General features: G+C 39.0%; 1 protein-coding gene and 1 long non-coding RNA gene across 2 annotated transcripts in view; one reads left to right on the forward strand and one right to left on the reverse strand.

Annotated features, from left to right (window-relative positions):
• The window catches only part of LOC127909420 (uncharacterized), a 286,097-nt gene that overhangs the window by 250,968 nt on the left and 21,687 nt on the right, over nucleotides 1–13,442 (forward strand). The window lies entirely within an intron of this gene.
• LOC118398477 (lactoylglutathione lyase-like) lies at nucleotides 3,944–7,232 on the reverse strand. Its single transcript, XM_035793855.2, has 6 exons — nucleotides 7,067–7,232; nucleotides 6,598–6,680; nucleotides 6,108–6,248; nucleotides 5,527–5,594; nucleotides 5,323–5,412; nucleotides 3,944–5,136 (listed from the first exon to the last, which is right to left on the reverse strand). The coding sequence occupies exons 1-6, from the start codon at nucleotides 7,133–7,135 to the stop codon at nucleotides 4,994–4,996; spliced, it is 594 nt and encodes a 197-aa protein (XP_035649748.1). The 5' UTR covers nucleotides 7,136–7,232; the 3' UTR covers nucleotides 3,944–4,993.

Below are 13,442 nucleotides of genomic sequence, written 5' to 3' on the forward strand. Positions count from 1 at the left end.
CAATGTAAATTCCTGTAAATCTCAACAGTTTGTGATTGCGGCTCGCAATTCGGGTTGTTCCTGCATCTGGACATTCTTGAATCTGCAAGAACTCCCTTTGAGCATACCATTGGTTCCTGCATGAACGCCCCCCTCAATTATGCAATCTCAATTTTTTACACTTTTAAGCGCCATCTTCATGCATGTGTGAAACCACAGAGTTACCAATGTTTTTGTTGTTGTATTACTAACCCAGCTCATCTCTGAAGTTACTGTCTTGGTGATACTTTTGATATTCTCGGTTTCCTCTCATTGTCTAAGGGGTGGCACTAGTTATCAAAGCCACACAGTCAAAATTGGCCAAATGGTAAAAATTCATTAACACAGGCATTTGCTTTTTGGACTTCATTTAAGGTTAGTCGTAATGTTAGCAGTGCAGTTATGGTTAAGTTTAAAATCAGGCTCTAAGAAGTTACGTTGTAGAAATAGGCAGGGTTTAGTCATTGTTATGACTGTGGCTGTGGTAAAGTCTACTTTGCCATGTGATTATCATGTGGACCAAATGTAAATAAAAGTATAGTTGTCATAGTTAGCTAGCTACCGGTGCCCCACCTCCCATCTGCTGTGTACCGGAATCCTAGCTAGCTAGCTACCTATCCCGCCTGCAGTGTACCGGAGTCCTAACAATGGCCGTGTTCGAGAGGATGTGATGTATCATGGGTAAATTGTGACTGATCTACAAATAATAATTAGAAGTTATTTATGATAATAAATCATTACACACTTCTTGTAAATCTACATAAGGAAACTAATGATGCTGTGGTTACCAAATAAATAGGCGGAATGGTCTAGTTGGCTAAATCTTTACAATTTGAATAAAAACGCGATGTCGAAAATACGTGAAGATGATCCACATCTCTGTTTATTGCAGACACAGGCTGGGATTAGATCAACTTCAGCCAAATAACATCAGGAGCAGCTAATCACCCTGGCTTTAGTAAATCATCTTCATTCTCAGTTTGTCTCATCCAAATATATCCAATAATTTCTCTGTATGTTACGAGTATCCCATCCTTTTCTTTTAGTCAGTTTCTTAGGTGTCCATAGTATACCCAAGCAGATTAAAGAATATATATACAGTACCAGTCAAAAGTTTGGACACTCCTACTCATTCAAGGGTTTTTCTGAATTTTTACTATGTTCTACATTGTAGAATAATAGTGAAGACATCAAAACTATGAAATAATACATATAGAATCATGGAGTAACCAAAAAAGTGTTCAAAATATATTTTACATGTTCAATTCTTCAAAGTAGCCATCCTTTGCCTTGATGACAGCTTTCCACAATCTTGGTATTCTCTCAACCAGCTTCACCTGTCATGCTTTTCCAACAGTCTTGGAGGAGTTCCCACATATGCTGAGCACTTGTTGGCTGCTTGTCCTTCACTCTGTGGTCCACCTCATCCCAAACCATCTCAATTGGGTTTGAGGTCGGGTGATTGTGGAGGCCAGATGACCTGTCCTTACACAGCCTGGAGGTGTCATTGTCCTGTTGAAAACCAATTATAGTCCCACTAAGTGCCCCGTAGCACTCACTTCTGTCATCATGAAGTTCTTCGAGAGTCTAGTCAAGGATCATATCAGCTCTATCTTACCTGACACCCTAGGCCCACTTCAATTTGCTTACCGCCCCAATAGATCCACAGATGATTCAATCGCCATTCCACTGCACACTGCTCTCTCCCATCTGGACAAGAGGAATACCTATGTAAGAATGCTGTTCATTGACTATAGCTCAGCATTCAACACCATAGTAGGTCTGAATCCCTCATATAAAATTCAACTGCACATATGTTTTGAAAATATACTGTACTTAAATACATTTTGTGAAAATGTAAGTTAAAAATAGTTTAATTGAAAGCTAAACCTTTTTCAAAGTATCCCTGTTTTTCTAACAAGCATTGCAGAACGGGTTACAATTTAAATTTCATCCCCCAGAAAAAATAACAAATATTATAACAAATATTATGTTTGTGCTGGTTGATAAAATACTTTTATTTATGAAAAAGATGTTTGAAAAGGGTATTTTGTTTTTAAATTATATAGTTATTTGGAATGGTAAAGTTATGTCTTTCATGGAGCTATTGGAATTGTATGGGAAGGTCTGCTCAATCCAAGATTACAAACAATTGATTACAGCATGACACCAAAAATGGAAAAGGAGGTGGCAGCGGAAGGAGGTAGGGAACTGGTCTGTCTACCCAATATAAAGGATCAAAACTGGCAGAGGTACAAAATAGCATAAATAGGAAAGTATACCAGTTTCATTTGAGGACCAGGATGTTTACAACTGTGCCATACAGATTGCAAAATAGCTGGGAAGAGATTAGTATTATTTATTTTAATTACATTTTTTTGTAGGGGAGGGTTTGGCCGGTCAGGATGTCCTTGTCCCATCACGCTCTAGCGACTCCTTGTGGCGGGCCAAGTGTTGTGCAGACTGACTTCTGTCACCAGTTGTTTTGTACATTTTCATGATATGTAGTTGGTAGTTACATTCTTGTAACTGGCAGAGGTACAAAATAGCATAAATAGGAAAGTATACCAGTTTCATTTGAGGACCAGGATGTTTACAACTGTGCCATACAGATTGCAAAATAGCTGTCAGTCTTGTAACTACCACTTTCTGCCACTTTCAAGGAGCGGGACTCTAACCCGGAAGCTTATACGAAATCCCGCTATGCCCTCTGACGAATCATCAAACCGGCAAAGTGTCAATACAGGACTAAGATCGACTCGTGCTACACTGGCTCTGACGCTCGTTGGATGTGGCAGGGCTTGCAAACCATTACAGACTACAAAGGGAAGCACAGCCGAGAGCTGCCCAGTGACACAACACCATTATCCCAGAAACCCTAGACCCACTCCAATTGGCATACCGCCCCAACGGTGTCAGAGGAAGGCCCTAAAAATTGTCAAAGACTCCAGTCACCCTAGTCATAGACTGTTCTCTTTGCTAACACATGGCAAGCAGTACCGGAGCGCCAAGTTTAGGTCCAAGAGGCTTCTAAACAGCTTCTACCCCCAAGCCATAAGACTCCTGAACACCTCATCAAATGACTGCCCAGACTATTTGCATTGCCCCACTCCCAACCTTTTACACCGCTGCTACTCTCTGTTGTTATAATCTATGCATAGTCACTTTAATAACTCTACCTACATGTACATATTACCTCAACTAACCGGTCCCCCCCACACATTGACTCTATGCCGGTACCCCCCTGTATATAGTTTCAGTTTCGCTATTGTTATTTTACTGCTGCTCTTTAACTACTTGTTACTTTTATTTCTTATTCTTATCTGTATTTTTTTTAACTGCATTGTTGGGGCTCGTAAGTAACCGTTTCACTATATGGTCTACTACACCTGTTGTATTCGGCGCATGTGACTAATACAATTTGATTTGATTTATTTGGTCAAAATCAATTTTTTGCAACATGACAGTTTTCTAAGAGCTGGCAGCAAGCTGATAGGTTGGCTGTTAGAACCAATAAATGTCGCTTTACCATTCTTGGGTAGCGTAATTACTTTGGCTTCCCTCCAGGCCTGAGAACAAACACTTTCCTCTAGGCTCAGATTAAAGATATTACATTTAGGAGTGGCTATAGAGTCAGCTACCGTTCTCAGTAGCTTTCCATCCAGGAGGTTTGTCATTATTAATCCATAACAATAATGTTTCCACCTCTCCCACACTAAAGAAATCTAACTTACAATGGTTTTCTTTCATTATTCGTTTTTTTATGCATGAATACGATGACTCACTGTTCGTTGTTGGCATTTGCTGCCTAACTTTTCCCACTTTGCCATTTAAGTAATAATTGGCATCATCAAATGGTTCAAGATAAATGAGCCATCTGATTTGATGAAAGATGGAGTTTAATTTGTCTTTCTGCCCATAATTTCATTTAAAGTACTCCAAAGTTTTTTTTCCATCATTCTTTATTTCATTGATTCTTGGCTTCATAATACAGTTTCTTATTTTTTGTTGTTGTAGTTTATTCACATCATTTCTCAATTTGCAGTAAGTCTGCCACTCCTTTTGCCCCATCTCTTTCAACTATACAAAATACATCATACCGGTTGTATTTTTAAAGTTATATACCTTGAAAACGTGATTGCTGACATGCAAATTATTGTGGGACAATATCAACAATGGACTAACGAAACATATACCAACAGATAGTTTTTGGGTGGAGTTTTCTTTAAGTATATTTTCTTGAGATATGAAAAGGGAAGCATGTTCTCAGGAAGCATGTTCCTCAGCTGTGCATGTTTCCTTATGTGGAATTAACAATTATTATCATTGTCAACTTTCTCTTTCTCTGCACTCTTCTGAACAGGAATTCAGAAAGTACCTCAAAACATCTTTTTTTGGCACTGAAATTATACTTATAGTGTACTTGATCACTCACAGCAGAGTTTCATTAAACAAATCAATGGTTCAACTTAAAAACAACTGTAAGTGTATTTTTAATGAATATACTAAAGTACAATTAAAGTATATGAAGTATTTGTAAGTGTGTTTAAGTGTAATGATAATGACCATATAGTATACTAAAACACTGAAAACAATTAATTAAAAATACAATTGTAATAAGTGTGTTAAGTGTAATGATAGGTAACATATAGTTTAAAGACTGAAAATCAATGCATTTTAAGTACACTTGTAATAATTGTATTGAAGTGTAATGATATAATATGTATAGTAAACCCAAGATATACTAGAAAAGTACATCTCGTATTTGCAGTATATTATATGAACTTGTAGTATATTTAAGTATACGTCAGTATATTTGTAATATATTAAAATATACTTCCGCTATTGTTATTTTAAGTAGGCCTTCAGCGGGTATCTGTATGTGATCCCAATCGTAAGCAAATACTCAATCTTCACCTCTTAATTTCCTCACATAACACCCTTTGGTTCCTCCAATTTCTCTCTAACTTTTTCATCACATCCTTTTTCTGACCAAGTCAGTTTGTACTATCTCAGTTTGACGCTTGGATGACGTTACGGTGAACATGTTGTTTGGACTCAAAATCTCAATCCAGTATCCATCAGGATCCTGTATAAAGGCCAGTCCCTTCATTTTACCTGTGTGGAGAAAGAACTTTGAATGTTGCATCTACAAATTGAGAGAATACAGATAAAGCAGACTGATACAGATGAAAGTAAATGGTTATGTTTCCTACACACAAATGCGTTTTTCAGAGAGACCCTAAACATAACACAAAATAATTGTGTGAGAGGGTTATGTCAGGGAAGAGAAAAAATAAATACCATCATCTGGCTTCTTAACAAATGTTACTCCTTTTTCTTCAAATACTTTGCAGGCTGCATAAACATCAGGTACAGCAATTCCGATGTGCCCTGTATGATACGAGTGGAGAGGAAACATTTAAATAATGTGAAATTGCCTCATGGTGGAAAAGGAAAATGGCACATTCAAAAGGTTGAATTTAAAAGATCACATCGTTTTCTCACCAAAACCTTTTGGCTCAGCGTTTCCGTTGTGATAAGATAGATTTTCATCTGATTCAGAGCCCCAGTTGCTGAAAGAGAAGAGAGTAAAGAGATAAATATGTCATCACCATCATAGTATTGCGACAGGGTAGGAACCATCGTTTCTAATGAACATAGTAACAAAAACAATTACAGCGATTGTTTTCAGAAGACAGACGGAAGACAGAGGGACAACTAATGAAACAAATACCGAAAGATCGTTTTTGGGTGAAATGATTCTTTAACACCTATGAATGGGATACTTAAAGAGTTACTCATTGACAGCCCACGAGCTATTGATAGCTTGGCGATCTGCCTGTTGGACAACCCTGGTTTGATGTTACTGGATCATCTTCTATTATATTCCATTTTTACAGTTCACTTCATAGTTCTACTTACTAGCAGATCTGAAATCTATGTGCTTGTGTGCTGACCCACAGGGCACAGACGTCAATTTATTCATTCTATTCCACATTGGTTCAACATCATTTCATTGAAATGACATGGAAACAGCGTTGATTGAACCAATGTGTGCCCAGTGAGGTTTTAAGTGGGGTGCCTACTGTGTGAGTTCAATGGTGGCTCGTCGGGAGAAAGTCCATGCTGTCTTGTCCTTTATGTCTGCAGGGATTTCCTTCTTTTCCTCATAACCCAGGAAGTAGAGTGTGAAGCACATTGATGGGAAGTCTATTTTCTGCAGCAACCTGAGGCAAATAGCAATCACAACTGGTTCAACTGGTGGGACAATTGGAGGTGAAGATGGAGAATTACAACCCTCAAGGATCGATGAAAAGGTCACTACATCACATGCAAAAGCAGAGGTTCATTTCTCATAACTCTGAAGCATCCAGTTCAAACTGATCACTCTACATAAAGTTAAAATGGATAGGGCCACATTAACCACAAAGGTAGAAACACATGGGAGAAGTTTTAGTCATAAACATATATAAATCACTATTTCTTGTTCAAGAGAATGAGAACTCATCTAGAGGGGTAGAGTACTTGGCCCGAAAACCCCTTCATCTTTGTGTGAGAGAGACGTCTGGGACTCACGTCATGCCCATGATGCGTGTGTAGAAGTCTAAAGACTTGAGTGGGTCTTTCACCCTCAGCATAGTTTGCTGCAACATGTAATCCTGGGGAGGGACAGAGGGAGACAGAGAGAAGAAGGGGGAGTGTCGGGACGAGTTGTTGCTTGCAAAATATGTCTTGACCCCCTTACTTCTCAGCTATGTTCTCAACTTGCAACTCTAGAAGAATAAGAAGAACTTAAACTAGAGCCAATACATTACTCAGTATAAGTAATTACATTCTAAGGCCTGGGACTAGTTCCCTAAATGTTTTTCTCCCATTGGTATTTGCTATAGGGGCTTGGCTATACAGCCTACAACTCACATAGCTGAGGCCGGAGACTCTTGCTCAACAACAGGTTTGCTGAGACAGACTGTGTCAAGCGAGTAAAATAAACCTACTGTGAATAAGTGACAAAGAAATGCTAGACATTCTACTGCGTGACACTAACCTGGGTGATAGGGTCCCCTTCTTTGCACGCTGCAGACACAGCCTCATCCGTAAGTCCTTTATCTGTCATTTTGCAGTGAAAGACCAAATTGACAGCAGGCAAATTCACAGGCCGAGTAGCTTGGGATAGGCGCTCCCAAAGCTGACTGTGGCAAGTCGAGACAATTGACAGCGAAGTATGACACTCCCTAAAGTTGGCAGGTAGGAGGGGTTCACAAAAAAATGTAACCGAAAGCACTAGGAGAGTATGTTAGTTATAAGTGTATAACCAATGCCGAGGAGGTGTGCATTGCAATGGAGGCTACAACTGTCAGAAAGCCTAGTCGGTTTTAAGTGACACAGGACCCTGGCAGAGTAGAGGAGTAGGTGCAGAAGGATCTATGACAACTTTCCCTGGTAAATAATACGGTTGGAGCTATAAATGTGTGAAAAAGCAGGCCCTTACGATCCCCACTGTTAGACGTTTCAAGAATGTGGAATTGAGTGATAGGTTAGACATGTAAATAACATGGAGGACCTACACTGTATGTATGGTTGAATTAAATGCAATTAATGATTGAGTGGACATGATGTAATTAAACATCCTAAAAATATATGTTTTGAAAAAAGCACATTCCTTTACCACTAGAGGTGCTTAAAAATCAATAGTTCAAAATTAGGATATTATTTTTGATGTTGTGTCGTTTTGACAAAATAGCAATATTATTTTTGCACTAGTAGGCTTTACCTGCACCAAACTCCCGTATTTTAACTTCCTAGCTTGTTCTCCATCTTCTGTATAAATAGGGAGCCAATTTGTTTTCAACAAATTCCAGTCTTAGCATCTGCTTCATCTGCTTCATCTTTTGCTTGTAAGCTGGAATCAGGAGGATATAATTATGGTCAGATTTGCCAAATGGAGGGGGAAGGAGAGCTTTGTACCTGTCTCTGTGTGTGGAGTAAAGGTGGTCTAGAATTTTTTTCCCTCTGGTTTCACATTTAACATGCTGATAGAAATGAGGTCAAATTGATTTAAGTTGCCCTGCATTAAAGTCCCCGGCCACTTGATCCAATCAGTTGTGTTGTGACAAGGTACAGAAGACAGACCTATTTGTTAAAAGACCAAGTCATTATTATGGCAAGAACAGCTCAAATAAGCAAAGAGAAATGACAGTCCCAAGTTACTTTAAAGACATGAAGGTCAGTCAATCTGCCAAATGGGAAAGTTTCTTCAAGTGCAGTTGCAAAAACCATCAAGTGCTATGATGAAACTGGCTCTCATGAGGACCGCCACAGGAAAGGAAGACCCAGAGTTACCTCTGCTGGAGAGGACAAGTTCATTAGAGTTACCAACCTCAGAAATTAAAGGCCAAATAATTCCTTCACACAGTTCAAGTAACAGACACATCTCAACATCAACTGTTCAGAGGAGACTGCGTGAAGCAGGCCTTCATGGTCAAATTACTGCAAAGAAACCTCTACTAAAGGACACCAATCAGAAGAAGAGACTTGCATGGGCCAAGAAACTCGAGCAATAGACATTAGACCGGTGGAAATCTCTCCTTTGGTCCATATTTGAGAGTTTTGGTTCCAACCGCCGTGTCTTTGTGGGACACAGAGTAGGTGAACGGATGATCTCTACATGTGTGGTTCCCACCATGAAGCATGCAGTAGGAGGTGTGATGGTGTAGGGGAGCTTTGCTGGTGACACTGTCTGTGATTTATTTAGAATTCAAGGCACACTTAACCAGCATGGATACCACAGCATTCTGCAGCGATACACCATCCCATCTGATTTGCGCTTAGTGTGACTATCCTTTGTTTTTCAACAGGACAATGACCCAACACGCCTCCAGGCTGTGTAAGGGATATTTGTCCAAGAAGGAGAGTGATGGAGTGCTGCATCAGATGACCTGGCCTCCACAATCACTCGACTTCAACCCAGTTGAGATGGTTTAGGATGAGTTGAACCGCAGAGTGAAGGAAAAGCAGCCACCAAGTGCTCAGCATATGTGGGAACTCCTTCAAGACTGTTGGAAAAGCATTCCGGGTGAAGCTGGTTGAGAGAATTCCAAGAATGTGCAAAGCTGTCATCAAGTCAAAGGGTGGCTACTTTGAAGAATCTATAAATGCAGAGGATGTGCACAGTGCAACAATATGATGAAGTGTGAATATTTCTGCCACCCACATACAGGAAAACGGTTCCAAATAAATGTCATTATTACGTGTTCCACCACCCATGTTATTTACATGATTAAATGCCCATGTGGGCTGTGCTATGTAGGTAAAACCTTTCGTTCTTTCAAACAGAGAATCAGAGAACATAAAAGTTCAATCAGGAGAAACGACAGGGATTATCCAGTTGCAGTACATTTGAATGACCTAAAGCATGACATTTCTACCATTAGATTTTGTGGCATAGAGAGAGTTAAGATATCAGAGGGAGGAGATATTAATAATACTCTGAGTAAAAGAGAATACTTTTAGATTTTTACCCTCCAGACATTATTTCCTAAAGGTCTTAATGATGAAATGTCTATGTATGTTATGTTGTAAATGAGAATATGAATTATGCCCCCATTTCAGATTTTTCATATGATGTACCCAATAATTAATGAAAACTTGCTCGGTAGGTCTATGTCCTCATTGTGGTTTTACAGACGTGTTTAATACGTCTTATTTACACACTTTATTTGAATATTTATGAAATGCATATTGTTATATTTGGTAGCACTTATTTGTTTTTCCTTTGCCTCCAACCACTTCGATGCGTGGAACGGATGTGGGTGTGGCCAGGTCTACATAAGGGTGCTAATTTTAAAAAAGCTCACAAAAGCTCAAAAGAAAAGCTCACAAAAGGCGGTCAGACCTATACGTAAGCTTATTAAAGAACAGTGATACTATCAAGAGCAGTGTGTGGGTTCCTTTTTCCTTCATCTTGTTCAACTGTTACCATGTACCTGCTAAAAAGATTGCTCAGATGTGCGAGTGCCTTTTGAATTAAGAATCTAAAATCTAAAATATTTTGATTTGTTGAACACTTTTTTGATTACTACATGATATTTGTTACTTCATAGTTTTGATGTGTTCACTATTATTCTACAATGTAGAAAATAGTAAAAATAAAGAAAAACCCTTGAATGAGTAGGTGTGTCCAAACTTTTGACTGTTACTTTATATATATATATAAAACAGGCAACCCAAATATTTTGGCATTAATAAGTGTCACATATCAGTTTGTAAACAATGTAAATAAAAAATCATTGAGTTAATAAAAACGCATACAAACATGATGTCATTTTTGCTTTCTTGAGTAAGGCAGCTCCAAAATGCAGGCGTTTCAGCCTAGCTTAGTGCTTTCTGTGGTGGAGGGTCAGCCAGCAGAGAATACAGAGCGTGGGGTTTGGTAATGCTCTCTAGTTGTCGTGTGATTTGCTCAGTGTTCTGATGCCATGAGGATACTAAAGTCACCACAAAATCAAAGGGAGAGCTCGAAAATTCAAGCCCCTTGGGTGCTGTTATAGAGTTACATCAGAAATGCCCATCCTAGAAAGCGAAAGGTCATAAAATGACGTTAAAACACGTTATATCTACCGTAGCTTTAATTGTATTGATCATGTCAACATCATACTTTCAAAATCTTGGCAAGCAAGCTGGCAGTTATCATCATGAATCAAGTCGACAAACTACTTGCAAATTCTTTTCAATCCTTTTCATATGAAGAGAAATTATAGATAAGACGTATTGGTGCTCATCGGCCATGAACATTAGACAACAAGTTGAAAATCGCAAATTCAACAATGAATGGTTTGGAAGAAATCAGTGTCGAACTGAAAACATTGCAAAGCAATCAGTCTGGGTTTAAGGGTCTCTTTTCCAAGCTTAAAATTATAAACATTTGACATTGGACATACTGTCAATCAAGCATGACATTTGCCACGTTCAAAACAACTGGAAACTCGGAACTAGGAAATCTCAGACTTTAGTGAGTTCAAGACAACTGGGAATTTGGGGGGAAAAAATGAGCTTCGACTGGGAAAATAAGTTTTGAATGGTCATCGAACTCGGAATTCGGAGTCAGGAACTCTTTGCCTCTTTCTAGAGTTCCGACCTGAAGATTACTGACATCATGATTCAGTATAATTTTTTTCTTCAGATTTCCCAGTTGTCTTGAAAGTGCCATAAATCCAGAGAATGGTAGACATTGATGAATGGTAGACATTGATGAACCTTCCTGTTCAAGTGAGCACAGCACAACACGGCGAGTCCAAAAATGTATTGTATGTCGCTGCATAAATGATGTAATATGCCAGGGAGATTTGTATAATGTAGCTAAGAAAGTAACACTAAGTGTATGTTGTGTAGTAAGCTGTTTGTAGCCCATGTGCCTCATCCTAAAAATTGTCCCTTTCCTCCTCATAACTTAGCCTACTGTTCTGACTTGGTGGCGCACATGTAGCCTATAGCCTGTTTTAGAGAAATGCCATCATTGAATATTATAAGAGCTTTCATTGTCTGCTTATATGCCCTCTTTATTTATCCTACGGTTCTGACTTGGTATACAGGGAGAATACTGTAAGAACGACCCATGTTCTGAAATCTGACGCTGTACATTTAAAAAAAGCTGAACAAATAGTTATATTGACTAAGTCCGTCCTAGCTCACTCCTTAATGTCTTTCTTACCTGAAATTACGGATGGCCTCTTATCCACTCATTGTCCTCTTACACCATAGTTTGTACATCTCAATTGTCAGTCAAACCACATTTGTTTAAGCAAGTCAGCCATATCAGCTATGTTTTTTAAAGGCAGTAAATTAAGATGAATTAACTGTTTCTCTACCAGACAAAGCTCCGTTGATAGCCAGGTGTAGCAGCAGTAAGGATTCACTCCATGGTGCTGAAAAGAAAGTTCTGCTGTTGGGACAGCTTTATGTATGCCCTAACATACCTCCTTACAGTTTGTGGGCACCGTTTGTTACCGTTGTAGTGCAATTAATGTTGTGATGTGTAGAGGCTTTGCTGGCATGGATCTAATAAATATTTGGGGAGTTCTCCCCACCAAGATTAACATGCTAAAATCGCCGCTGCTAATAATGAAAGAAAATCATTGTAATTTTGAATTCTGTAAAATTAGTGTGGTTGAGGTGGGAAAATGATTGTCGTCCATTTAAGTGATAATGCCCAAGAAGCCGGTGTTGTTTGTCTCGGGCCGGCAAAACGTGCCAATATATCCTCCAAACACAGGCTTCTAGGGCATTATACAACAGGTTACCAACGTAATTAAATAATGATTGACATATTATAATTAAAAACGTTATTTAGTTACTATTTCATCCTTCCTTCCAGATATAGTCCCGAAACAAATCTAGGGTTGCTACCCAACCCGGCTGGTCGTTCGTTCTATTGATTATCACGTTGCCAGAGACGCGACCCAGTCGTTCAGTCTTTTTGTTCTGTATTTACGGACGCGACCCAGTTGTTCGTTCTAAATGTTCCATTGCCATACTGGCTGGCAACATTCTTATCCCTTGCTTGCTAGCTAGCCAACTAATTTAGTTACGTCAAACAGCGTAGACAGAATAACAGCAGCAGTTGCATTTGTTTATTAAGTGACATTTAGTGACATTTATTTGGATACGTCTATAACAATGAGCTGATGAGGCACTATTTCACCTGCCATAGAAAAGGTGCTCTCTTGTTAGGACACTTTTCAGAGGAACTAGCCAACCACACAGAGCTCTAACACTAACTTCAAACTGAAGCTGGAAAGACTGGTTTCGTTTGACCTTTTTTTCAATTGACATTTCTTTGTATATATCCATAAAAAATGATGCCAGCTGATTCATGATTTCGAGTGGCTGAGAAATGCTGCCTGCCTCTCTCTCGTCCACCCGGACCCCTACACGGTCATTACAATGGGACAGTTTGAAATGTAACATTTAAACAATGTTGTAAATGTCAGAGAGACAGACAGCAAGGTTTATACAAATCTCTGCTGTTGAAAACTAAATGTTAGTGTAAAAGAAATGTGAGATAATGTCTAGATTCTTTTTATAGTGGAGAGCTGATGATACAGTGGATTGCGCAGTCAGATGGAACAGAGTAAATAGGTATTCTAACGTCATAGATTTAACCGGTGCTAATTTGCGGAATAGACACAGTCTGGAATGCGCTTTTAACCAATCAGCATTCAGTATTGAATACTTAAATGGAAAGCTACTGAACATGGTAGCGGACTATATTGCCACTCCTATTTTTAATCTGATTTGGAGGGAAACCAAAGTAATTCCGTTACCCAAAAATGGTAAAGCACCTTTTACTGGTTATATCAGTTGACCAATCAGCTTGCTGCCGGCTCTTTGCAAACTTTTGGGAAAAATGGTGTTTGACCAAATAT

Source organism: Oncorhynchus keta, chromosome 19, assembly GCF_023373465.1.
Source record: "Oncorhynchus keta strain PuntledgeMale-10-30-2019 chromosome 19, Oket_V2, whole genome shotgun sequence".
Lineage (NCBI taxonomy): Eukaryota > Metazoa > Chordata > Actinopteri > Salmoniformes > Salmonidae > Oncorhynchus > Oncorhynchus keta.

Bases quoted from the DNA above. Each gene is read 5' to 3' on its own strand.
- LOC118398477 (XM_035793855.2), bottom strand. From the start codon at position 7,135: ATGACAGATAAAGGACTTACGGATGAGGCTGTGTCTGCAGCGTGCAAA. The intron at 6,681-7,066 runs GTTAGTGTCACG...GTCCCTCCCCAG, and splicing joins AAGGGGACCCTATCACCCAG to GATTACATGTTGCAGCAAAC. The intron at 6,249-6,597 runs GTGAGTCCCAGA...TATTTGCCTCAG, and splicing joins ACACGCATCATGGGCATGAC to GTTGCTGCAGAAAATAGACT.